General features: G+C 34.6%; 3 protein-coding genes across 3 annotated transcripts; 2 read left to right on the forward strand and 1 right to left on the reverse strand.

Annotated features, from left to right (window-relative positions):
• The first annotated feature begins 130 nt into the window (after positions 1-130).
• Positions 131-12,338, forward strand: plpbp (pyridoxal phosphate binding protein). Its single transcript, XM_067371704.1, has 8 exons — positions 131-243; positions 1,192-1,299; positions 1,375-1,410; positions 1,492-1,567; positions 1,730-1,870; positions 6,274-6,416; positions 8,436-8,534; positions 11,063-12,338. Exons 1-8 carry the CDS (start codon positions 154-156, stop codon positions 11,216-11,218), a joined length of 849 nt encoding a protein of 282 aa, XP_067227805.1. The 5' UTR covers positions 131-153; the 3' UTR covers positions 11,219-12,338.
• A 543-nt stretch (positions 12,339-12,881) lies between these two features.
• tmed4 (transmembrane p24 trafficking protein 4) lies at positions 12,882-17,460 on the reverse strand. The gene is made up of 5 exons (XM_067371705.1): positions 17,302-17,460; positions 16,713-16,813; positions 16,484-16,609; positions 14,454-14,600; positions 12,882-14,090 (listed from the first exon to the last, which is right to left on the reverse strand). Exons 1-5 carry the CDS (start codon positions 17,444-17,446, stop codon positions 13,941-13,943), a joined length of 669 nt encoding a protein of 222 aa, XP_067227806.1. The 5' UTR covers positions 17,447-17,460; the 3' UTR covers positions 12,882-13,940.
• Positions 17,461-19,576: 2,116 nt separating this feature from the next.
• fam50a (family with sequence similarity 50 member A) lies at positions 19,577-26,952 on the forward strand. The gene is made up of 13 exons (XM_067371311.1): positions 19,577-19,812; positions 20,530-20,614; positions 21,612-21,711; positions 21,938-22,062; positions 22,408-22,484; positions 23,222-23,288; positions 23,648-23,709; positions 23,835-23,911; positions 25,118-25,172; positions 25,529-25,577; positions 25,751-25,821; positions 26,198-26,308; positions 26,638-26,952. The coding sequence occupies exons 1-13, from the start codon at positions 19,702-19,704 to the stop codon at positions 26,644-26,646; spliced, it is 999 nt and encodes a 332-aa protein (XP_067227412.1). The 5' UTR covers positions 19,577-19,701; the 3' UTR covers positions 26,647-26,952.
• Positions 26,953-27,437: the final 485 nt, after the last annotated feature.

A 27,437-nucleotide genomic window follows, 5' to 3' on the forward strand; every position in this document is an offset into this window, starting at 1 on the left:
TTTCAGACATTTGACGTTATTTATTTACAAAGCCTCCGTAAGATGCCGTAAAATATTGAATCTTTAAACGAAGCAGGACTTTTATTTTGTAAGAAAGCTGACCGGATTAGCCCGTGACGTCACACGGCTGATGTATGCTCGCGCACTGAGGCTATGAGGAGAGTAGTGATGTCGGAGGAGGTTGGGAAGAAATTGCAGGCGGTGGTGGACCGGGTGAATCAAGCGGTTTCCCGTCGTCCGAAGGTCAGTTTTCATCGGTTTCTTTTGAGCAAGACATGAATCAACAATATCCTTTTGAAATACTATTAAAAACATAGTATCCACGCGTGCTCACCGTGTTGTTATGGAAGGGTTATGTAATCTGTTCAACCTTTACACACACGCGAGCTCTATGTAGTAACGAGGAATGATTGACAGCTAATTATATAGGGAATAACTGATACATTTTTGACCTAAAATATGTATAAAAGTATTGCAGAGTGTTCAGAATGACAGTATAAAATTAGAATAGCGTGTAACTTCTTCTCAAGAAGAAGGACATTTTGTGTGTGTTTGTGTGTGTGTGAGAGAGAATGAATGCATGTTGCATGAAATATCTGATTCTAAGCAGTCACGCTCCAGCAAATGAAATCTGCACGACACGCGTCAATTGCATGCACTTTAAATTGCATAACATTACATTACGTCCTTAAATTACAAATTTCACTGTATACACAAGGAGCAAATTGCAGATTTTAAATTGGATGGTGATTGATGGTTAAAATAGTATGTCAATATGATGAAGGACAGTTGTGAAAGTTGTTGTATAATGCACATACATATTTAATCAAAATAAGTTTTTTTTTTTAATGTATGTTTATGATGCTCTAGGTCTATCTAATTATGGGGTTGTATGAGATGATATACATTAGAGATCTGTATTTCCTAGAGACCGGATAATTATTTAAAATCCATTTTTAGCAGAACATTTATTGTTCTGATTGTAAAATTATTTCAAATCGCTTATTCATTCGACATAAATGGACAGTATACTTTGCTTTTATATGGTTAAAGCAAAAAAAATACACCAAAAAATAAATTCTAGTGGGGCAAATATTGTCCCTTAATAATAAAAAAAAAAAAACATAATTACCGACACTGCACTACAGCACTCTTATACACAAGTGACAATTTTTTACTTTTCTATTCCAGACGTTACCATGTATAGCCCCTCGGCTAGTTGCAGTTAGTAAGACTAAACCACCGGAGATGGTGGTGGAGGCTTACAAACATGGACAACGAAACTTTGGAGAGAATTATGTGAGTAAATAATTAAGTATGCATGCAAGTCTGCATTTGCCTAATTTTTCATATGAAATATCCCCTTTTCTGCAGGTAAATGAACTTGTTGAGAAAGCTTCCCATCCCCAGGTATGAAGTCAGGCGAATTTGAATGTATTTATTTAGTGGTTTTTGATCATATGTCTTGATCTGTCTAAAACTTCTTTGTAGGTTGTGTTGTCATGTCCTGAAATAAAATGGCATTTCATCGGTCATCTGCAAAAGAATAATGTCAACAAACTCCTGGGTGAGCAAAGCAACTTCAATTTGCATTTAGTTTGACTTAAAAATACTAGTATCATTTACAGCCTGCATTTACTGTTATTGCATAGTGATGTCAGACATTTATACGTTTGTTTTATTTGTTTTTGATTCTGATGTAACCCACATTCATTGAATTCAATCACAGGTGTCCCAAACCTGTATATGGTAGAGACGATTGACTCTGTGAAACTGGCTGAAAAAGTCAACAGCTCGTGGCAAAAAATGAGAGCTGCCAACACACAGAGGTTAAAGATTATGGTTCAGATCAACACCAGTGGAGAGGAAAGTGAGTGTTCTGCGCCCAAATAATCTCCTATTAACATCAGTTCTGAGTTTTTTAAAAACTCTATTATAGAAATCTGCATACGGTATTTTGCTCATTTATAAAGATTTAATCAAGAATTTTGTGTGATTTTGAGTGTCAAATCGTATGCATTTTCAAGCCATTTTTCTTAAAATGTCACTCAAGCATTTTTCTTTCATGTTCATTATTAAAATAAACAATGGTTACAAAAGCCTTCTAGAGTGCAACACTCCAGTTCTGGAAGTAAAACTTCATTTTCTTAATAGGGAAATTTATTTTCAACAATAACTTATAAACCTTTAAAAACAGACCCACTGTGAGCTCTGTCAACTTGGATTTAGAGATTTCATCTGGTCGTGATGAAATATATAATTGAGTATCATTGGAATAACAGTGGAAACTAATTCCATGTTTTGTTATGATATTACCAAAGGGTAGCATGTACACTGCGTTCCAAATTATTATGCAAGAGACAAATCAGTAAGATTTCAGTACAATAAACATTCAGATTTTAGTTTTTCTATTAAAATGTTTGTTTGTTTATTTATCCATGTCTTTTTAGATAACTGGTATCAATTTTAGACAAAATAATTTGCCAGATCTATGGAAACCCTACTTAGAGGTTGTTCCACATTATTAAGCAAGTCACAGTTCTCATGCAATATGGGGAGGAAGAAAGATCTTTCTGAAGATGAAAAGCATGAAATGGTGCAATGCTGTGCAAAAGGCATGAAAACAACTAATATTGTGTGAAACTGAATGGAGATTATCGAATTATCATAAGATTTGTGAGTGATTTAGAGCACAGCAGAACTCGGTCAGATAAAGGCTTATTGAGGAAAGTTCCTATCAAAAAAAATAATTGTATTAAAAGGGCAGCTGTAAAAAAAGCCAGTGTTGAGCAGCAAACAGGTATTTGAAGCTTCTGGTGTCTCTGGAGTCTCAAGAAGCTCTCCATGCAGGCTGGCAGTTGTGCGCAAAGATGCATTTCAGCCACTCCAAACCAAACCTCACAAAGAGAAACATTTACAGTGGGTTTAGAAATACATGAAGACACATTTTTAAATAGTTTTATTCACTGACTAATGCCGTACTACAATGGATGGTCTAAATGAATGGATTTCTGGATGGTTGGTGAATGGCCACCATGTTCCAACAAGACTGTGACGTCAGCAAGGAGCTGGTGGGTGATGATTTGGGCTGGAATACTGGGAAGTGAGATGGAGGGTATTAAAATGACTTTTGGAAGATATGTGGAGTTCATTACTGGCCATTTTCAGCTATGGTATAAAAAGGAGGATAGTGCATAGTACAATGAACTATTGTACAATGCACTATGCACTATCCCATGCTGCAAAAAAACACCACAGCACTAAAACTGTTTGAAAATGTATTTCTAAACCCACTGTAAATGTTTCTCTTTGTGAGGAGAGAACACCAGGAGCTTCAAATACTTGTTTGCTGCTCAACACTGCCCTTTTAATTGTTGAGTTTTGAGTTCTGCTGTGCTCTAAGGGTGTTTTCACACCTATGGATCGCTTGTTTTGTTCCGAAACAGGGACTAAATTTGTTAGAATGTTGCATTTTCTTCTTGGTTCAGTTCGCTTTCACATGACAACATTTCAAAATGCATTCAGGCAAGTCACATGAGAGTACAACTGTCCTCTTATTGGTCAGAGTTTTCGCTGCGTCATCCATCAAAATAATGATTGACAAGCTAGCTCCATGAACTTATTGTGGCTTTATTTGTAACTGTCGAGACACACACAAACACTTAATAAATCTATCCCTCTCTCCCGCAGTTAATTTATATTTATATATTATATTATATTTATATCAAATTCAAACCCGCGCTCTTTCTCTCTCTCTCCATCTCTGGATTTCCCAGCGCTGTCTAGTAGACGACCTGTTGTCCGTGTGTCTGTCGAGAGACCACTTGAATTTTATAATGAAGCAGAGCGGGAATTGAGACTTCGTCGGGACAGCATTCTCGCACGGAGAAGTGTAATTACACACCAGAGGCGCTCGTTGGCTTTCAGATATTGTAAATAATGTGCTCACTCACAGAATCAGACATTACTGATTTTTGTATCATATTTTCCGTTATGAAAATGATAGAATTTGGTTCGTTGGTCCGTTAACTGGGTCGATTGCTTTCACATCTCAAGCGAACCGCTCCAGAGTTCGTTTGAAAGCGTACCGAGACCACCTCTTCAAGCAGGTCTCGGTACGCTTGTTTGGTCCGCTTTTGGTGCGCACCCGAGTGCGATTGCTGCTTTCCCACCTGCCCAAACGAACCGCACCAAAGGGGCAAACAAACTCTGCTACGATTCAACCGAACTAAATGAGGCAGGTGTGAAAGCACCCTAAATCACTCACAAATCTTATGATAATTCGATAATCTCCATTCAGTTTTCACACAATATTAGTTGTTTTCATGCCTTTTGCACAACATTGCACCATTTCATGCTCTTCATCTTCAGAAAGATCTTTCTTCCTCCCCATATTACATGAGAACTGTGACTTGCTTAATAATGTGGAACAACCTCTAAGTAGGGTTTCCATAGACCTGGCAAATTATTTTGTCTGAGACTGATACCAGTTATCTAAAAAGACATGGATAAATAAACGAACAAACATTTTCTTAGAAAAACTAAAATCTGAATGTTTATTGCACTGAAATCTTACTGATATGTCAATTGCATAATAATTTGGAACGCAGTGTATATTGAAAATAACAGAGGACCTAACACAGATCCTTGCGGCACTCCATAATTTACTAATGGTAACTTGGATGATTCCCTGTTTAAATACACCAAATATTAATGGTCTGATTAGGTACAATCTGTCCCTGAATACCAGTGTAATTTTGTAGTCGATCTAGGAGTATGTCATGATCTATAGTGACGAACACAGCACTAAGATCAAGAAAAACTAGTATTGAGATGCAGCCATGGTCAGAAGACATTTGTAATTTTAATGAGTGCAGTTTCTATGCTATGATGGGTGTAAATCCTGACTAAAATTTTTCATAGATAGCATTTTTTGCTGGAAGGAGCACAATTGAGCGGGCACAACTTTTTCTGGTATTTTAGACATAAATGGAAGATTTGGATTGGGTCTGTAATTTGCCAATTAATTTAGATCTAGTTGTGGTTTCTTAATGAGAGGCGTAATAACTGCCAGCTTGAAGGGTCTTGGGACGTGACCTAGAGATAAAGACGAGTTAATAATATTAAGAAGAGTCTCTTCTGCAACCGGTAACAACTCTTTCAGTAATTTAGTGGGTGTTGGATCTAATAAACATGTTGGTTTAGATGCAATGATTAGTTTAGCTCTTCCTGTCCTATGCACAGCAAATGTTCTTGAGGAGCGATAATTGAGGATGATTCATAAAATGCTGTCAAAGGTTGTACATTGACAATTTTATTTCTGATGCTTTTGATTTTCTCAGTGAAGAAACTCATAAAGTCATTACTACTAAACTGTTATGGTATATTCAGTTCAGTTTATTTGTTAATTTAGCCACTGTACTAAATAAAAACTAATTTGGTTATTTTCTATGAGTTTGCAGAGATGCTCGGCTTTGGCTGCTTTAGAGCCTTTTTACAGCGGTACATACTGTCTTTCCACGTGATTCTAAATGAGTTTGTATCCATTTGTACTCTAGGTTACGGGTTTCTCTCTTGAGACCGTGAGTAATACTGTTTGTTGTACCATGGTGCAGTACTTTTCTCTCTAAACTTTTTTTTTAATCTAATGGGTTCTACAGTTTCTAATGTGCTCGAGAAGACAGTGCCAAGTACACAGTTTTGTTCCTTTTGTATTTTTGTCAGATATTCAAATACTTTTTTATGCTACAAACTTTGGTTTGAAATGTTATGATTCACCTCATAGCTGTTTGGCTTGGTTCATGGCTTGTAATGCTTTAATGAAGACTTTGTTTAAATACCTATGGGAGAAATGAATGGAAAAAATAATTCCAGAACCAACACAGCTGAAAATATGGACAGGCACTGTTGCACTCTATTGGGACACTAGTAAATTGAATTATTGTGAAATGTCCTTGAATGTTTATATGTCATGAAGTCACTTGAGATGCTTTTTTTTTTTTTAGATATTCTTTGTTTGTAAAGTGGAGAGATTCACAGTTGGGAGCATCATAGTGGGATTCAGATTTGTTATGCAATGTTGTCAAAAAAGCCCATATCAAAGGTTCAGATGTTGTTTTATTCACTTTTTTGGACAGGATGATAGTTGCAGTGTCACAGTGGGCGCTTGTCTTACAAAAACACTTAAGCATTATGCAATCTTTTCTCTGTGTATCATATAACTGTTTTCCTGAAACCTCAGCATGATCGTCTCTCTTGGACTTGTTTCATTAGGTAAACATGGCCTGCCGCCTGATGAGACTGTAAACATGGTAAAACATGTCGTATCTCAGTGTTCTGCTCTTGACTTCGCCGGGCTCATGACGATTGGCCGTTATGGTTACGACCTCAGTGAAGGCCCCAACCCCGACTTCCAGGTGCGTCAGATCAGCCGGGTCACCAGCTGGCCTTGCATACTTCTCGTATAATTACTTTTAAACATACACTACATTCTTAAAAACAAAGGTTCTTTATTGGAATCATTGGTTCCATGAAGAACCTTTAACATCTATAGAACCATGGAATTGTTCTTTAGCAAACCCAAAATTGGTTCTTATATGGCATTGCTGCAAAAACTGCCTATAGAAGCTTTATTTTTAAAAGTGTACCATTAAATCGTTTTGGCTCTGAATGATTTTTTTTAATGTCTTTTTTTTAATTATTATTATTTTATTTTTTTTTATGCACACCAAAATAAATTGTGGCGTAATACAAACCCGATTCCAAAAAAGTTAGGACACTGTACAAATTGTGAATAAAAAAGGAATGCAATAATTTAAAAACCTCATAAACTTATATTTTATTCACAATAGAATATAGATAACATATCAAATGTTGAAAGTGAGACATTTTGAAATGTCGTGCCAAATATAGGCTCATTTTGGATTTCATGAGAGCTACACATTCCAAAAAAGTTGGGACAGGTAGCAATAAGAGGCCGGAAAAGTTAAATGTACATATAAGGAACAGCTGGAGGACCAATTTGCAACTTATTAGGTCAATTGGCAACATGATTGGGTATAAAAAGAGCCTCTCAGAGTGGCAGTGTCTCTCAGAAGTCAAGATGGGCAGAGGATCACCAATTCCCCCAATGCTGCGGTGAAAAATAGTGGAGCAATATCAGAAAGGAGTTTCTCGGAGAAAAATTGCAAAGAGTTTGAAGTTATCATCATCTACAGTGCATAATATCATCCAAAGATTCAGAGAATCTGGAACAGTCTCTGTGTGTAAGGGTCAAGGCCGGAAAACCATTCTGGATGCCCGTGATCTTCGGCACTGCATCACATACAAGAATGCTACTGTAATGGAAATCACAACATGGGCTCAGGAATACTTCAAGAAAACATTGTCAGTGAACACAATCCACCGTGCCATTCGCCGTTGCTGGATAAAACTCTATAGGTAAAAAAAAAAGCCATATCTAAACATGATCCAGAAGCGCAGGCATTTTCTCTGGGCCAAGGCTCATTTAAAATGGACTGTGGCAAAGTGGAAAACTGTTCTGTGGTCAGACGAATCAAAATTTGAAGTTCTTTTTGGAAAACTGGGACGCCATGTCATCCGGACTAAAGAGGACAAGGACATCCCAAGTTGTTATCAGCGCTCAGTTCAGAAGCCTGCATCTCTGATGGTATGGGGTTGCATGAGAGCGTGTGGCACGGGCAGCTTACACATCTGGAAAGGCACCATCAATGCTGAAAGGTATATCCAAGTTCTAGAACAACATATGCTCCCATCCAGACCTCGTCTCTTTCAGGGAAGACCTTGCATTTTCCAACATGAAAATGCCAGACCACATATTGCATCAATTACAACATCATGGCTGCGTAGAAGAAGGATCCGGGTACTGAAATGGTCATCCTGCAGTCCAGATCTTTTACCCATAGAAAACATTTGGCGCATCATAAAGAGGAAGATGCGACAAAGAAGACCTAAGAGAGCAACATAAACCTGTATTAGACAAGAATGGGACAACATTCCTATTCCTAAACTTGAGCAACTTGTCTCCTCAGTCCCCAGACGTTTGCAGACTGTTATAAAAAGAAGAGGGGATGCCACACAGAGGTAAACATGGCCTTGTCCCAACTTTTTTGATATGTGTTGATGCCATGAAATTTAAAATCAACTTATTTTTCCCTTAAAATTATACATTTTCTCAGTTTAAACATTTGATATGTCATCTATGTTGTATTCTGAATAAAATATTGAAAACTTCCACATCATTGCATTCTGTTTTTATTTACAATTTGTACAGTGTCCCAACTTTTTTGGAATCGGGTTTGTAAGTTTATCAGCAAAATAAACTTGCATCTTGATTATGAAACAAACTAGCAATATGCTAAAAGAATGTTACAACATAGTATGCAAAATGTTATTAATGTGTATGTTGTATGTAGATGCTTTTGAAACGTCGTGATGAAGTTTGTGAGAGTCTGAAGATTCCAGCAGAGCAGATTGAACTCAGTATGGGCATGTCTAATGACTTTGAGCATGCGGTAGGTGTTGCATCTTTCAAAATGTATGTGCTATCAATGTTAAAGTGCCCCATTATGCTTTTTGGGATATTACCTTTAATGTAGTGTGTAATATAGCTGTGTGAGAATGTAAAAGGTCTGCAAAGTTTCAAAGATCAAAGTGTTGTCTCCCAAAAGAAAGAACTGATTTTAACTGCCTGAAATTTCAAATTTACATAGGTTTGTAATAAATTTGCATAATGCTAGCCTATGGTCTTCATTGGCTGCCCATGAACATCTACTTTGACCCACCCTCAAACAGTGCAGTTGTAGATGAGGCTGGAAGAGTTTGGTTTGGAAAGATGCTGTTTTCAGCACTGCAAATCCACTTTGCATGCACTTCCGAAGGATGAGGACTCGTACACTAATTGATACAGTAAAACTGACGCCATCATTACTGTTCGTCTCAAGTGCTGAGTAAGATCCAGAGCTGAAATTGAGATATGGTAATGGGTATTTACTATAGACCCTTTTCACATGACGTCACACAGCTTCCGTTAGGACTCGATGCAGTGTATCCTCACTTCCGTCAGCATAGTGGACTAGCGGACTAGCGCGACTCGAATGAAGTGCACTCAATAGATGTACATATGCCACAAATGTGGTTAAAGGATGATTGTAGTCGCCTAATTTCATGTAAATTCAAGGTGAGGTATTTGGCAGCCGCAGATCTCAAACAAACTTACCGATCGGAGCGATTTGCTGCTTGAAGTCGGAGGAGTTGAATACGTACTGAAGCCATACATGCATTTTCCTGCCCGTATCTTGCGAACTTTGCTGTCTTTATTGCAGATGAAGCTGTTATATATATTTGTGAAATAAACGCATGTTTCCAACATTTACGTACAGTAAAAACTCATTCAAAGCTTAATTTACTACTTATTTCAGTGCCTACAGACCTATGTACAATGAAGATCAAAAAAAGCTTATTCTTTTTAAATATCAAAGTCTTTTTATACTTTTATTTCGATTAATATGGCATACATAATACTACAAATTGTGTTTAATATAATACTATTTCTACATGAAGACTGTTAATGTTGTAAAAACTGACTCATGTGCATGGCATTTTTACCATAGTAAAAAAAAACATTGTCATCATCGTCTCTTTATTGAAGAACAAGATCGTCGCATACAAAAATATACAGAGGATTTACAACAGTACTCATATAGCATCATTAAAATGTACGAAATCAAATTATTTCTCCAGGGAATAACATTAAATGAACACATAGGCTACCTCCGTTTTGTATTTTCAGTACACTTCTTACAAATTATACAATCTTAATATATTGCACCAGTTCAGTTTAAACTGGTTTGATGTAAAATGATCTCAAATCTTCACACCATTAATTCTTCGGAGTATTATATGTGGACGTGTTACTTCCAGATGTCCATTACTCGTAAATAAATCTCACAAGAACAATATCCATTATCATAGCCTACCAATTTCTAAAAATAAAGATTTGTTTTTAAAGACAATATTCTTGTTATTCCAAATAGGCTAACAGATTTGTGTGGACACAATCGTTGTGATAAAACTGAATTCATTGACAACATTGCTAAAGTTTCTGCTCGTGGAAACCCTAAACAAGGCAGTTACAGAAAGGAAATAATAAATATCATTACCAGAAGAAGCCGACTGTGTAAATCCTTGACATAAACAGTTCGCATTTAAAGTTATTAAAGCATTTTCCCGAGAAGTCGCCGGCGCTAAGGTAAGACGGAAAAACTGATACACTGCTTTGCGGATAGGCGGAAGTTAACTGACGTCATTGTGAAAAGGGTCTATTTAGTTTCCGACACACTCTGTAAGCGGTAGGCCAATCACAACAGACTGGCCCATCTGACCAATCAGAGCAGAGTAGGCTCTTGGAAAGGCTCTTGTCTTCAACCCCGCTCCTGTGTCTGAAATTGCACCTTATACCCTTAAATAGGGCACTATTTGAGGGGACAGCCATTTGTAGTGGTGTCCGTAACCATAGCGGATGATATCGAGTACACTCATTTAATCCCATAATGCACCGCAATAATGGTTGCGGCAAGAAGGGATAAAGCTACAACCAGAAGTGATGCAAAATCTCGCCATAAAATAACAAAAAATGATTAGTGGTGTAATATAGGGAATAGTGAATGAGGATAGGGGCAATTTCGAACACCTCACCACTGTCCTGAAAAGGTTAGCTTCAATCCTAATCAAACACACCTGAACCAGCGAATCAAGCTCTTCAGGATCGCTTGAAAATCAAAATCTGCAGGTTGGATATAGACTTTTCAGGGTTGAAGAACTCTGGTTCAAAGAGACCAGATCTTTATTGAACTGTTTCATACACTGTGAGAAATGAGGTGATGTGCAATGTATATTATGAGAAAATTCAAGTGTTTTTTTGACCTAGGATGCATGTAAACCTATTGTAGGAGACTACCCAAATAAAATAGCATAATGGGGTGCTTTGCTTTACTGCAAATTTGCTTTTGATCAATTAATTATCCGTTTGAAATGTTTCTAGATCGAGGTTGGCTCCACCAACATTCGTGTCGGCAGCACTATTTTCGGCACCAGAGAATACCCCAACACCCCGAGCCCCAGTCCAGAGAAAAAGCCAATGGTCGTATGTGAGGAAGCAGCCAGGAAAATGGACCGGCTTACCGTCACAGAGAAGTGAATGATGAGGGGAAAAAAAGGTTACTGAACTAAATGTGGGACCTCTTGGGCTTTTTCCCCAATGACTGGGCTCACCATTCACCAGTCAAGGGCCTTTAAAATGTCTTAACTAATGCTGCTGACCTGGTCTTCTGTGGCGAAAGAAGTGTAATTTAATAACTGGAATACTAAATTTATTTCCTAAAGGTGTTTTTATTATCAAAAGATCTCCAGAAGTGTCCTCCACCCCTTTGTCAAACATTTAGCCTTGGTTTTGCGATTACTTTTAGCAGATACAGGGTCAGCACATGCTCAGTTTTGTTGTGCCAATTGTAGATGTGTGAAGTATTATTTCTGTCATTTCAGTTTGATTAGATGTTATCAGTTGTAACTCATTTTAACATCTAATAGGATCTATTTTTGTTCCTAGAAGTGTGTAGGTATATTTTATAGTGTGTCTGTGTATTGTTTTGTTCGAAATCATAAATGTAAATGATATGAATTGCACATTTATGGTATTGCTTCTGTATCCACTTGTTGCTGCGTCAATGAGATGTGTCAGGACTGCTGTGTGTGTGTGTTGTCATATAGTTCATGTAGTGATTCATTTCACCCTAAACACTGGTGTTGAATTTAGCACTGATCAACAGCCACATTGGTTTCAGTACAGAACATAGAAATGTGCAATGAGATCAGTGCAGAGATGAATTGTTTTATGGAGTTTTGAAGATGTTGAGGGCCTGAGGCCATTTACTATGCAAGAGAGAGATTGTTCTGATTCTTAGATGCTTGTTTAGAGGCAATCACATCATATTTTTGTTTTTAAATTTTAGATTAATATAGTGTTGTTGAACTAATGGGTTTACTGTTTGTGGTCAGTTGTGAAAAGCCAAAACTGAAATTATAACATGCTTTTTTTTCTAATCAGTGTGACAAACAACATTGTGTATCTTGTCAATAGATATTTAATTGATAATTGAGTTGAGCAATAAAATAAGAGAAAATGAAATGGTTTGTATGGCATATATAGACAACTTTAGTATTTTTTTTTCTTTTATCTATTGTCTGTCTGTGTACAGTGTAAAAATTAAGATTTTTTAAAATGTTTTTGAAAGAAGTCACTCACCAAGGCTGCATTTATTTGATCAAAAACACAGAAAAAAATGTAATATTGTGAAATATTATTACACTTTATAATAACCATTATCTGTTTTAATTTATTATACGATGCAGTTTATTCCTGTGATGCAAAGCTGAATTTTCAGCATCATAACTGCAGTCTACAGTGTCACATGATCCTTCAGAAATCATTGTGTGATGATTTGGTGCTCAAGAAACATTTCTTATTCTTATCCATGTTGAAAACAATTGTGCTGCTTAATACTTTTGTACAAACCATGGTTTAAAAAATGGTCAAGATTCTTTGATGAATAGAAAATTCAAATGAACAGCATTTGTTTAAAACAGAAATCTTTTGTAACAAATGTATTTACTGTCATGTTTGATCAAATTAATGCATCCTTGCTGAATAAAAGTATTAATTTAGTTAAAGATCTTACTGACACAAACATTTTAAGGGGTAGTGTATATATTTTATCTTATAAGTGAAATGCATTATGCTACTGATTCATGAAGACCAACAATATTTGTCAATTTAAAACCTTTAATTCAAAAAACATTAAAAACCCAACTAAAACAGAAACGGACAATGTTTATGAATGGCGTGTCAAACAATGAGTTTTTACAGAGTACCAAGCATACAGTTAAGTTTGTGTGTGCACAGATCAATAGTCTATTACAAAGCTCGAATACAGAGCTGCGTTAACCTATAAATAACCTTCAACCTTTCACATTACATGGAGGATTTTGCCATTTTGCGTCATGCAATCCAGTATTTTTATAAATTGTTACTTGTAAGAAGCCAGTACAAAAATTTCCAAAAATCCTATAAACAACATATAGTCTTGAATTTGAAAAAGAACCCAGAAAACCAAAAGTTTTCATTAAATTACAGACATTCCTGCTCATTTTCATCTACTGGAATTATATTTTAAATCTGGTCAATGCAGTGAATAAATAAAGCATGAACACTGAGAACAACAACAAAAATCACATTCTGTAAAATCAATAAAAGAAAGAAAATCCCTAAAATATGGATTTACTTTTTGGTCTAAACAGCAAATATGCAAGCTACAATCAATTTGCTTGAATCATTTCCCTTCAAGATCATGAACATCAAACTAATTTGAGGGTGTTTAGAGCCCAAGACAAACAGAACATGAAAAAGCCACAAATCTTCAATATACCTCAATATATACATATTAAGAAATATTTAGAAATGCTTAAATTATTAGCTGGCTTGATTCTTCGGTAATGCGACCTTAAAGTCAACAGTAGTTTCCATTCACCCATAATGATCAGCACTTTAAAAGCATTACATTTTCATATCACACTTTTTAGTAATATGAACACTTGAACAACATTCTATGCATTTATGATTATGATTAATTTATGACAAATGGGTATCAGGTATATAGCAGCAATATTAAGGGTTGTTAATATTCTGCATGTTTAAGACTTCATTCAAAGCTCATTGTGTCTAAATTTATCTGCTGAAGATAATGTTGAAACGATCTGAATTTAAAAACAAAATATTGAAATAAGCACTGAGAATTTCCATGCTTGAGATAAAAAATGGCAATAAAAGTTACTTGGGTTATTGTCTTTGTAATGTTTTCTGATTTTCACACCAGCTTTTTGGCCTCGAAAAAGCTCTTGAGATGTCTCATTTGCCAGATGCCAGTGATGATGAGGATGATGGTCTGAGCGATAGACCACCACAGAACGCGCTGGTTCGTGCTCTCGCTCGTCATACGGAAACGCTCCTCACGGTACTGTGGAAAAAGAAAAACAACTTATTGTGACTACAGTAACCCATGTGGATGCTGTATGTTATAACAGTGACAACTAGATACCAGTGCTGTTTTGGTATAATTGAGAAACTATTACAGTTTTTTTTACAGTGTTTTCCAAAAGCATCGTTAGCCAAGTCCATGTGTTGGTAACGACGGTAATTGCGACCATAGTTGGCTTTGGCAAGCACACTCCTGTTTAGTTCTGGTCCAAAATGAAGTTAAACATCTCGAGCAGGTACCTGCTTTCAGCGATTGTGAAAATATAAGTTTAAATGGCCAGTAAACCAACAGAACCCTACTGTACCATAAACTAAAACTCAACTTTCTGCAGTTCAGACTCACCCGCTGGTAGTTTTGCTCTTTCTGGATCTGTTCCACCTGGTCCAAGAGCTGTCGGACCCTCAGCTGCAGCTCGGTCAGTTTGTCTTTGGCTGCGATTTCGGGGTAGTTGTTGGTGTGTTCACCAACCTGAATCTCCAAGTGGACTCTCTGTAAGACAGCATATTAGGTTTCACATCTGTATCTTCAGTTTTACTGTATTATATTGAAATGAATAGGGTAATTGTCTTTTTCTCATATCTATAGTAGAGTTGTCAAAAGTACCAACTGTGATACCAAGTCGGTACTGAGATTTTAAAAAAGTGATGCTTTGAGCGCTGTTGAGAGGATTCGTAAACACCTCTGATTGGTCATTGTGTTCAAATTTCAGTACCAACTTGGTATCGCCGTCTGTACTTTTGACAACACTAATCTATAGGTAATTTCAAAAACTTGAAAATGAGACATATTTATAATATATTTCACCAGTTATTTAACTAAAACTATTCTAAATCATTTTCTTAACTGAACCAAAGCTGAAATACAACATATTAATATATTAAAAACAAAATAAGAACTGAAACTGAACTGAAAAAAATAAAATAATTGAAGTACTAAAATGACTAAAGCGGAAATAAAAATATTTAAAAACAAAACTATAATATACTAAAATAATGACAAGGGGAAACTGGAACAAACTAAAAATATGCAAAATAAAGCAAATTATTAAAATAAAATATAATAGTAGTATATACATAATACTAAAACAACACTGTATTTGACTTAAGTATTACCTAATATAATTTATTATAGAGATTGCATAATGTACAGCTTATAACTCAAAATTATTAATTAAAATGTCCAAATATGAATAACTCATATAAAATAGTATATAAAAATATTAAAATAACTGTATTTGACATATCAATATTAATGAATGTAACTGATTAAATATAGAGACTGCACACTTGACAGCTTATTACTCAAAATTATTCATTAAACATTCAAAATATGAATAAATAGTATATAAATAGTACTAAAATAACACTGTATGTGACATAAATATTGCCAGATGTAATTTATTAAAGGGTTAGTTCACCCAAAACTGAAAAATTCTGACATCATTTACTCACCCTCATGTCGTTCCAAACCCGTAAGACCTTCATTCATCTTTGGAACACAAATTAAGATAATTTTGATCAAATCTGATGGCTCAGTGAGGCCTCCATTGACAGCAAGATAATTTACACTTTCAATGCCCAGAAAGCTACTAAAGACATATTTAAAACAGTTCATGTGACTACAGTGGTTTAACCTTAATGTTATGAAGCGACGAGAATACTTTTTGTGCACCAAAAAAAACAAAATAACGATTTTATTTCAACAATATCTAGTGATGGGCGATTTCAAAACAATGCTTCATGAAGCTTTACGAATCTTTTGTTTCAAATCAGTGATTCAGAGCGTATATCAATCGTTCACATGATTTCAGTAAACGAGGTTTTGTTATGTCATAAGCGTTTTGAAACGTTTCGAAATTTCACGTGACTTTGGCAGTTTGAAACAAAAAATTCGTAAAGTTTTGAAGCTTCATGAAGCAGTGTTTTGAAATCATCCATCACTAGATATTGTGGAATAAAGTTGTTATTTAGTTTTTTTGGCACAAAAAGTATTCTCGTCGCTTCATAACATTTAGGTTGAACTTCTGTAGTCACATGAACTGTTTTAAATATGTGTTTAGTAGCTTTCTGGGCATTGAAAGTGTTAATTGTCTTGCTGGCAATGCAGGCCTCACTGAGCCATCAGATTTTATCAAAAATATCTCAATTTGTGTTCCAAAGATGAACAAAGGTCTTGCAGGTGTGGAACGACATGAGGGTGAGTAATTAATGACAGAATTTTTCATTTTTGGGAGAACCAATGCTTTGAATATAGAGACTGTATATTTGGACAGCTTATTATTCAAACATCAGGACGAAGATCCTGGACTGAGGCGATGACACTATGCAGCACTTAATCCGTTCTCTATATTTATCTGGTATTTACACTCGTACCAGTTTTCCACCAGCAAACAGTGCCATCTTGGTGGAGTTGGAGTGGAGGCAGATCTGATGCTCGCCTGGGGTGTGGGACGTGAAGGTGAAACGCCCATCTGAGCCATACTGACGGGACAGAATGATCTGAAATACACACAGAGAGAATGTGAAAACTACTTCACAGAAGGAGCCTTCTACATTTCACCAAATGTAACCCGATTGTAGAGTAAAATCAAAAACAGGCTACCTTGGTATCAGGATCTTTGATTTCCACATGCATGCCTAAACCAGGGGTGGACGGGAGGAAAGAGCCAGCCTGTTTGTCCCACAGCTGTGTTCTGTATCTTCCTAAAAAGACAAAAATAAAACTCAACACAGTATGTTCATATGCACCATTAAAAACTGACAAACATAATTAGATTAACAGGATCTGATTGTTATTTCACTATACAGTATGGATATGAGAGATCAAATATACATGCATTATCTCCTGACATCAACTATTATCCACAACTATTATTTCTGATTACAATAAACAAGCGATAAATCCAGGCAGTAGCTGCTGGTAGGAGGAACTGGTTGCACCTGTATCTCAGCTACTAAGCAGGATGCTGCACCTGCCACATCCTGATTTACTCAAAGCCCTCCTTTATTTGGACAGATGTATACAGATAATAAGATCCATACCTCACATCTGATTTCATATCAGCTGTCTTCAGGTTGAGTGTGTTAAATAAGACAAAAAGTGAATTGTTCTACTGATAAATCCAGATGGATGAATCAGCTAGCCGACAAAGCTAACCGATCACAGAGAGCCGATTGGACAATGGACGTACCGATCACCATGGTTTCATCGGGTATTTCTTCTATAAAACATTTCTTCTCCGTCTCTCCGATGTGGAAATAAAGGGCTTGGCTTGGAGAAAGCCACGCAAATAGAAGCAAAAGCCCGGCACAGGACACCACCGCCTTCATCTCCATCCAAAATCACCCCTCACTCAATCCAGGGCTGAGAATCGATTGCAGAATCAGTCGATTCTCACTCACGGACTTTTGTTTATTAAAGTCCGCCCAAGTTCACGAGCAGAATAGAATTTAAAAGAAACTAAAAAATCTTGATTTAGTAAATTATTAAATTTAAAAAAAAATCTAAATAATAAATAATTAAAGTAATAACATATTCGATATTTTTTTTTTTTTGGAAATATTTAAATAAACCTGCTTTGTTAGTATACTTATTGTTGAATTTCTATGTAAATTGATTTGAACATTAAAATTTAAAATATTCATTTAATAAATTATTTAATAAAAAATCTAAATAATAAATAATTAAACTTATAACATATTCGGGTTTTTTTTTTGGGGGGGGGGGGGTTAATAAATTTCTAAAATATATATAATAATACTATTTATAAAGTGATTTGTATATTCAAAATTAAAATCTTGATTTAATAAATTATTTAATAAAAATCTAAATAATAAATAATTAAACTAATAACATATTCGATTTTTTGGGAGAAATTATAATAAACTTCCTTTGTTTGTATACTTATTGTTGAATTTCTATTTAAAAATATATTATGATGCTATTTATAAAGTGATTTGTACATTAAAAATTAAAATGTTGATTTAATAAATTATTTAAAATCGAAATAATAAATAATTAAACAACATATTCGATTTTTTGGAGAAATTTTAATAAACCTCCTTTGTTTGTATACTTATTGATTTAAATTTCTATGTAAAATATATATTATGATACTATTTATAAAGTGATTTGTATATTAAAAATGATAATAAATATGAAAAATCTTGATTTATTAAATTATTTAATAAAAATCTAAATATAAAATAATTAAACTAATAACATATTCGATTTTTTTTTAGAAATTTTAATTAACCTCCTTTGTTTGTATACTTATTGTTGAAATTCTATGTAAAAATATATTATGATATATATTATGATACTATTTATAAAGTGATTTGTACATTAAAAAATAAAATGTTGATTTAATAAATTATTTCATAAAAAATCGAAATAATAAATAATTAAACATAACATATTCGATTTTTTTTTTGGGGGGGGGGTTAATAAACCTCCTATTGTTGAATTTCTATGTAAAATTATATTATGATATATATTATGATGCTATTTATAAAGTGATTTGTACATTAAACATTAAAATGTTGATTTAATAAATTATTTAAAATCGAAATAATAAATAATTAAACAACATATTCGATTTTTTGGAGAAATTTTAATAAACCTCCTTTGTTTGTATACTTATTGATTTAAATTTCTATGTAAAATATATATTATGATACTATTTATAAAGTGATTTGTATATTAAAAATGAAAATCTTGATTTATTAAATTATTTAATAAAAATCTAAATATAAAATAATTAAACTAATAACATATTCGATTTTTTTTTTAAATTTTAATTAACCTCCTTTGTTTGTATACTTATTGTTGAAATTCTATGTAAAAATATATTATGATATATATTATAATACTATTTATAAAGTGATTTGTACATTAAAAAATAAAATGTTGATTTAATAAATTATTTCATAAAAAATCGAAATAATAAATAATTAAACATAACATATTCGATTTTTTTTGGGGGGGGGGGTAATAAACCTCCTATTGTTGAATTTCTATGTAAAAATATATTATGATACAATTTTTAAAGTGATTTGTACATTAAAAATTAAAATCTTGATTTAATAAATTATTTAATGTTATGTTATGTTTAAAATAATTAAACATAACATATTCGATTTTTTTTTGGGGGGGGGGTGTTGAATTTCCATGTAAAATGTATATTATGATACTATTTATAAAGTGATTTGTACATTAAAAATTAAAATATAAATGAAATACCTTTAGTATGAACATAAAATCATACATAAAATAAAATATAATACAAATATAATTGTTATCATCGACATAAATAATAATAATAATAATAATAATAATAATAATAATAATAGTCAATGTATTGATAATAAATGTATTTTTATGCATGTTTTTAGACAAGCATAATGGAAGGACTTTTACTTTGGAATGCAGTTATTTCCCGCATCAACCGGAAGCAGTACTGGTAAATTACCCACAACCTCCTGCTTTAGTCGAGAAGTTTCTCGTTTGTTTATTGACTGAATTCAGTAGTTATATCGCATTTTCAGTGTTTTTATTTCTTTTTTTTTGAACATCTTGTAAAAGAGCCGCAATGGCGCAGTATAAAGGAGCGGCAAGTGAAGCGGGGAGAGCGATGCAGCTCATGAAGAAGAGAGAAAGAGAGCGAGAACAGCTCGAGCAGCTCAAACAGAAGATAGCAGAGGCAAGTGAGCTCGAGTAACAAACACAACATGTAAACACACTGGCCATTCTACCTGTCCTCACTATATGCCTCCAATAAATAGCTGCTAGCTCAAAAGTGATATTCAGATAGGATAGTACATCTTTTTATAACCCAGAATATGATAGTTATGCTTCTTGCTCCCTTTTAGATAATGTAAAGTCACATGAGAAGGCTTTATGATGTGATGACAGTTTATAATAACTTCATTAGTGTGGTATATATAAGGTAACTTATATATACCTTATACCTTAAAAACTTAACTGGCTCAATGTGAAAATCACATTTTGAAATACCAAAATTGTTCACTAGTTTACTATATTAAAATCATTTGCTTGTAAAATTATATTTATATGTGTTCACGTTTTTGTATATACAGTGCCCCCAAAATATTGGCCACTTTTTCCACACATTTTTTACCCCATGCTTAAAAAGTATGAAATACCATTGAATAGCAAAATGTCATTTATTTTAAAGATGCCTTTCAAGCAAGTTTTAAATGATAAAGCATTAGATACTGTTTTGGGGCAACAGTATGTAAACTACTGATCTTTAAGCATTATATAACTATAATGACTGTAGATGAATATTGTATTATTGTTATAAGCAATCTTGCAGCATGCAGCTCAAATAACTCTACACAGCTTATACTTTATGTAAAACATCTCTCCTAACTGATCTTCACTTTCCTCTTTTTAGGACAACATGGTGAAGTCCAACATTGATAAAAAGTTCTCCGCTCATTATGACGCTGTGGAGCAAGAGCTCAAGTCTAGCACTGTTGGTAAGTGAGCATTATTATGGTTCAGAAATACTTCTGTAGTGGTTGCCAGGTCCCAGATGTAACATATGCACATTATATCTGTTTGTTCTCTGCATTTTTCATGATACATTTTAAAATTAGGGCTGGGCAATATGACCAGAAATATTATGACAATATTATTTTTCCATATCATATGATAGATATTTATCACAATATTAATTTACCATTAATGAGGAAAGATATGCAATCCACATGTTTGTTAGACGTTGAGAATGAACGTAATCATAACTTGCAATTAAACTGCATTAAGCAACCTTTTAATTTAGGGCCCCATTAAATCTATTTTAATTTCTCTGCGTTTTATGATTTAATACAAATTAGCCATCAACAATAGTGTTTAATGAAATTAATTAATAAAACAATTAATTTGCAACAAAACATTGCATTTTTATTTTTTGTCAAATAAGATGCTGCACGACAGATCTGTTTTCATATTAAAAAAAGGATGAAAAATATCTTGGTTGTATGATATTCCTTACAAACAGTGGTAATATTATTATTACTTTGAGCCATACATTCAACTATATCATAGTAATATACTTCTGTAAAAAAAAATTTCCAAGTTAAAGCTAACTTATTCTGGCGGTTTGAGAAGACAGATGTTGAAAACACTGTAAGCATCTCATGTATGTTTGAGTTTGTGTATTAGATGAAACTACGCTGTTCATTCACACAGACACGCAAAACATGCAGACTCATAAGCAACGTGCTTTGACTGGCAGTTGTCGCGTTCATTTCCGCTGTGCGAAGGCCTCGAAATCTCTGCTGTTGGTGAAACTCGCATAATAGTTTGTGGTGACATCAAACGTACCCCCATACCGTATCTCCTCTGTCCTGGGATTGCCATTTCAAGGATACACATTAGTAAAATGATCAATTTTCATTTGCTTTGTCTACAGGCTTATTAAGTGGTGTATTAAATCAGTTTGTGAGTGGAGGATGTTGTTTTTCTCTGCAGGTCTGGTGACTCTTAATGACATGAAAGCCAAGCAGGAAGCTCTGGTCAAAGAACGAGAGAAACAGCTCGCCAAGAAGGAGCAGTCAAAAGAGCTACAGCTGTAAGGCCTTTTCAGTTATTTGAAGTTGCTTCAGCCCTGCTTGGTGTCATTTTCTCAATATGGTTGAATGAATTAATTTTTTAACCATCTTTTAAGATTTTAAGACTAGGTTGTTGTAGGTTCCTGCATTTTGCCTCCAGGCATGATGCTTTTCTTTGTTTCTGTTTTCCCTTAAAATCTGTGTGATGTTTGATGTTAAAGCTTCATGTTTGGACTGTTCTTGTAGGAAACTGGAGAAGCAGAAGGAGAAGAAAAGGAAGGAAGAGCAGAAAAGGAAGATCGCCAGTTTATCCTTCAATCCCGATGAAGGAGAGGAAGAAGAGGAGGAAGAGGAAATTGAGGAGGAGATATGTATGCCATTTTACTTGGCACTTTTCCACAGAAGTAGAACAAATTTCTACACAACATTTTTATTAAATATTTCCATAAGCTATCAATAAGAGCTGAGAACCATGTTCAGTACCAGTGCCATTTTTACCATGTTTAAATGCATTCTGCATAGGCTAAAATCAGCACAGAAATTCTTAATTTATAACCAGTTGTAAAAGTGCATTTTAATAGTTAAGTGCAAGTTTAATAGATTGATTTTCATTAATTTAGTTTTATTTAAATTATGTAAATGTATTATTTAATTTATTTTGTAATATTAATAACATTGTGATTTTTTTTTTTTTTTTTTATCATTTTTTTTAACAGGCATACCTGTAAAAAAGAAAAAACTAGGGAAAAACCCAGATGTGGACACCAGTTTCCTGCCAGATAGGGACAGAGAGGTAATTAAAAAAAAAAAAAGAAAGAAATTTCCTGCTCTTGGTTTTCTGTTAACACAACCTTGTTTATATTCAACTAACAGATGACAGCAAAAAAAAAAAAAAAAATTAATCAAATAAATAATAAAAAATAAATAATAGCAAAAAATGCATTGAGTGCCAAAGACTGTGGAGTGACTGTTCCAGATGCCTTTTTTAGGGATCTAAATACAGTTTGACAGGGCTGTTGTTTAACACAAACCTCTTCTGGGCTCTGCATCAAATAAAATTACGCAGTGTTTGCAGAGACGTCACTCAGGGACAGGGAGTCAGCACACATTGAGACATCAGCCTGAACTTAATCACAAGCTACATACCAATGTCAATTTTTCAGCTGCCACAAGAATTATGGTTTTGTTGATGTGATTTTTGTGTGTGTGTCTGTGTGTGCGCGCTTTGGCTCATTTTCAGACAGTTTTCGATGAGGCGTTTCAACTGTTAAGATCCTTAGATCTGACAGAATACCTGTAATTTGTCACGAAGGTTTTGTTTGCTTTTATACTGCGTATATATGACCTATATATAATATTATATGCCTCTCAAGTTTTATTGAAAAGCTTTGGCTTGTTTTTCAGAACTGAATTTTTAAGAGCTTTTAAAATATGTGACATGATGATCCTTGACAGGAATTAGTGCTCTATGTATGTGTGTATACTGAATGAGCTTTATCTACAGCATATATGTGACCCTGTGTGTTTCAGGAAGAAGAGAATCGTTTAAGAGAGGAGCTCAGGCAGGAGTGGGAAAGAAAACAAGAGAAGATCAAAAGTAAGATATGAAGATAATCTTTTGTTTGATTTCACTGAACCTGGCCAAGAGTGCAGCTGACTCTATAGACTTATTCATTTAATTTAAATTTGCCTAGTCATACAGTAGCACATAAATCCGCATGCATCCAGCTGCTTAAAGCAGCATGTATTTATATTTTGATCTTTTGTGCTACAAACCTGTTCTTCAACCTGTTTGTTCTTTTCTTTCTTTCTTTCTTTCTTTCTTTCTTTCTTTCTTTCTTTCTTTCTTTCTTTCTTTCTTTCTTTCTTTCTTTCTTTCTTTCTTTCTTTCTTTTTCTTCCTTTCTTTCTTTCTTTCTTTCTTTTTATTCCTTTCTTTCTTTCTTTCTTTCTTTAGGTGAAGAAATTGAAATCACTTTCAGTTACTGGGATGGCTCAGGTCATCGAAAAACTGTCAAGGTACAGAGCAGGTTTTCAGATTTTCTAATTTAAGAAAACAACATGCCCAAAATGTTACATTGTTACATGTTCTATATTGTAAAAATGTGCTCCACTTGGTTTTTGTGTGTCATGTGCTCATGTAGATGAAGAAAGGAAACACAATTCAGCAGTTTCTCCAAAGGGCCCTGGAGGTTTTGAGAAAAGACTTCAGTGAGCTGAGGTAAATGTGTTCTTTGTCACCTTCTATAAAAACACTTTCTTAGAATTACTGCACAAGAGTTAGTCAAGTTAGAATCAGTTAACACATTTTTAAAGTTTCTTAAAGGTGCCTTAGCATTAAAAATTTAATTTACCTCGGCATAGTTGAATACGAAGAGTTCAGTACATGGAAATGACATACAGTGAGTCTCAAACTCCATTGTTTCCTCCTTCTTATATAAATCTCATATGTTTAAAAGACCTCCGAAGAACAGGCGAATCTCAACATAACAATGACAGTTACGTAACAGTATGAACATTATGAAAGGCATTAGACAATTTCAGCCAGTATTAACGTGCACAGCTGAATCATCAGACTAGGTAAGCAAGCAAGAACAACAGCGAAAAATGGCAGATGGAGCAATAATAACTGACATGATCCATGATATCATGATATTTTTAGTGATATTTGTAAATTGTCTTTCTAAATGTTTCGTTAGCATGTTGCTAATGTACTGTTAAATGTGGTTAAAGTTACCATCGTTTCTTACTGTATTCACAGAGACAAGAGCTGTCGCTATTTTCATTTTTAAACACTTGCAGTCTGTATAATTCATAAACACAACTTCATTCTTTATAAATCTCTCCAACAGTGTAGCATTAGCCGTTAGCCACGGAGCACAGCCTCAAACTCATTCAGAATCAATGTAAACATCAAAATAAACACTGTACTTACGCGATTAGACATGCTGCATGACGAACACTTTGTAAAGATCCATTTTGAGGGTTATATTAGCTGTTTGAACTTTTTTATGTTGTTTAAGGCAAGCGCGAGCTCTTGGGGCGTGGAGCACGAGAATTAAAGGGCCACACATCCTGAATCGGCTCATTTCTAATTATGCCCCAAAATAGGCAGTTAAAAAAATGAATAAAAAAAAATCTAGGGGGTATTTTGAGCTAAAACTTCAGACACATTCAGGGGACACCTTAGACTTGTATTACATCTTTTTAAAAAAGTTCTAGGGAACCTATAAAATCTATATATGTACATTTATGTTTATACACACACACACATGGTGGTTTTCTTCAGGATTTAGTTCTGGTTTTCCTCAGAATATCGGTGTATTAAATAAAAACTCCAGACAGCTCTTTGGGCAGTGAGAGCTTCTTATGTTACAGACCATTTGTCTTATTTGAGATAATATTAAAGCCTGTTTGTGTCCTTCAGATCAGCAGGAGTGGAACATCTAATGTACATCAAAGAGGATTTGATAATTCCACATGTGAGTAAATTTTCCGCAACAAAACTATGCTCTTAAAGGATCAAAACTTCAAGTGCTCCTCTAAATGTTAATATTTATTACTCATCTCATTTGTAAGACCAGTTAGGTCTCTTAAATGTGTCATTGTTTACAATGCACTTTTATTCTGTACAAGCCTATACACATCACTTCAATTTCAGAATTTGTGACAAGCACACGTACAAGTTTTACAACGTAAATTGCTTTACAATGTTTTAAGGGCATTTTAGTAAGTGTTTCCCTGATTATGAAGACAGATGGTAATAAATCACACTTTATAGTTAACTTTCCCTTTCAAAACAGATCTCTCACTTATTAAAAATCTGCTTTTCTTTCAGCACCACAGTTTCTATGATTTCATTGTGACAAAGGCAAGAGGCAAAAGTGGTAAGTTCCTACTTCCTCTTCCACGTTTAGTTTAACAGGTTCCCATGTGGCTTCTGTATTATTTCACACATGACTTTGCTCTGATGTTTCATAATATGAAGATAGTACTGATTATATTTAGCATTAGCCTGCTGTTTTTAGTGCTGAATTGAGACCTTCGTTTTTTTCTTCAGGGCCCCTTTTCAATTTTGATGTCCACGATGACATTCGGCTGGTGAACGATGCTACAGTTGAGAAAGATGAGGTAATAATGTCAGCATAATGTCTGGTTCATTTTCTGGCCAGGAACCACACAAATTTACAGGAAGGCATATAAAATGACCATGTTTTGAGGCAAGTGAATGTGTAATTAGACATATTTCTCATAAGCAGAAACAAATTAGCATTTGTGCTCCAGGATATGTTTTTTTACACATCATTAAGTGTCTTGAACAACTAAGAGTCTTTCAGAGATTTGATCCCACAAAACTTACACAACCAGTGACTAGTTTTTCATATTTTTAGCAATGTTTCATGGTAAACATGCATACATTGATTCTTGGTCATTTCAAAGAAGCCAGTCACCTTTGACACAGCTTCGGCTAAATTCTAAGGCTCTTTTTGTTTGTTTTTTTGTCCAGTCTCATGCAGGAAAAGTGGTGCTGAGAAGCTGGTATGAAAAAAACAAACACATCTTCCCTGCCAGCCGTTGGGAGCCTTACGACCCCGAAAAAAAGTGGGACAAATACACAGTGAGTATATCATCCACTAAAGACCTTATGTTGAAATTCTTGACACCGCAATGGTCAGGGTTGGGCGAAAGTCTCCAAAATTTCCTGCAGCCCCATGTTTAGTAGAACCATATGAAAGAAGTTCTGTGATCTTGATGTACATAACTGTAACATGGCCCTAACCAAAACCAAAAACCGATGTGTTCCAGGACTAGCTAAAAATTTTTTGATAGATAAAAACAAGATGTCAGTACAAATAAATCATGGCAATGTGGGTCTACTGGGGTTAAAACCGTGCTTGTGGTCGGATTTCATACCATGTTTATGGATTGTTTTGAATTGTTTTTCAGATTCGGTGAGATGCCACATCCGTAAGACGCTCCCGAACCATCTTGATGTTTTGTTGGTTTTATTGACCCCAGACAGCAAAATGCTTCATCTTGTGTAGCATTTTTGAGTCTCCATAACTGTTTGCACCCAACTTATCATTGTAAATAGGTGAACATGAGGCCTAAACCGAGGCCATTCTTTGTCATAGTCGGATCTTGCACACAACTAACCTGACTTCACATCTTTTTGTTAACACAACTGATGTTCGTCGTCTTGATTGTAAATAGAGTCCGTTGATCTCTTGAATCCTATTAAAAAATAAACTCCTCATTTATGTACCATTGCGTGTTTTCCTTTTGAATCATTTCATGATTGCTCCATCGCTATTACAGGCACTATTAAAGGTAATTGTTATTCAAGTTTTGAAAGATTTCTAGTTTCCTGGAAGAAAACCACTACTGTTGAAAATCAAACGCAAGGTAGTATAGAGTAAAAACCACAGGCTATCAATCTTTCATGGTGCGCTTGGCGTTTAGTGGAACGCCAATCTTATTTTCACAGGTGCAGAATGTTGTTTTTGGCCATTGGCTGGTTCGTCCTGCAGGAATATATGGTGCCGTGAGTTAAGGTCATTATTACAATTGCACAACAAAACTGAAAGGGCAGCTTCAAACAGTAAATCAGGTTAAGCATACCTGGCGGCACAGCAAATAGATTTTGACAGCCTCTGCAGCTCTACAATTTCCCCTTAGGCCACCACTCCCTCAGCTGCTCTTGTTTTCATTCCCAACCCTTTGCCTACCTCCTCCCCTCCCATTCC

Source organism: Chanodichthys erythropterus, chromosome 20 (genome assembly GCF_024489055.1).
Source record: "Chanodichthys erythropterus isolate Z2021 chromosome 20, ASM2448905v1, whole genome shotgun sequence".
NCBI lineage: Eukaryota > Metazoa > Chordata > Actinopteri > Cypriniformes > Xenocyprididae > Chanodichthys > Chanodichthys erythropterus.

Bases quoted from the DNA above. Each gene is read 5' to 3' on its own strand.
- tmed4 (XM_067371705.1), bottom strand. From the start codon at position 17,446: ATGGAGATGAAGGCGGTGGTGTCCTGTGCCGGGCTTTTGCTTCTATTT. The intron at 14,601-16,483 runs GTACGAGTGTAA...GCTGTCTTACAG, and splicing joins TGTTTGCTGGTGGAAAACTG to AGAGTCCACTTGGAGATTCA. The intron at 14,091-14,453 runs GTGAGTCTGAAC...CTTTTTCCACAG, and splicing joins AAGAGCAAAACTACCAGCGG to TACCGTGAGGAGCGTTTCCG.
- plpbp (XM_067371704.1), top strand. From the start codon at position 154: ATGAGGAGAGTAGTGATGTCGGAGGAGGTTGGGAAGAAATTGCAGGCG. The intron at 1,300-1,374 runs GTGAGTAAATAA...CCTTTTCTGCAG, and splicing joins GAAACTTTGGAGAGAATTAT to GTAAATGAACTTGTTGAGAA. The intron at 6,417-8,435 runs GTGCGTCAGATC...TGTTGTATGTAG, and splicing joins GCCCCAACCCCGACTTCCAG to ATGCTTTTGAAACGTCGTGA.
- fam50a (XM_067371311.1), top strand. From the start codon at position 19,702: ATGGCGCAGTATAAAGGAGCGGCAAGTGAAGCGGGGAGAGCGATGCAG. The intron at 20,615-21,611 runs GTAAGTGAGCAT...TTTTCTCTGCAG, and splicing joins GCTCAAGTCTAGCACTGTTG to GTCTGGTGACTCTTAATGAC. The intron at 23,289-23,647 runs GTAAGATATGAA...TTCTTTCTTTAG, and splicing joins AAAACAAGAGAAGATCAAAA to GTGAAGAAATTGAAATCACT.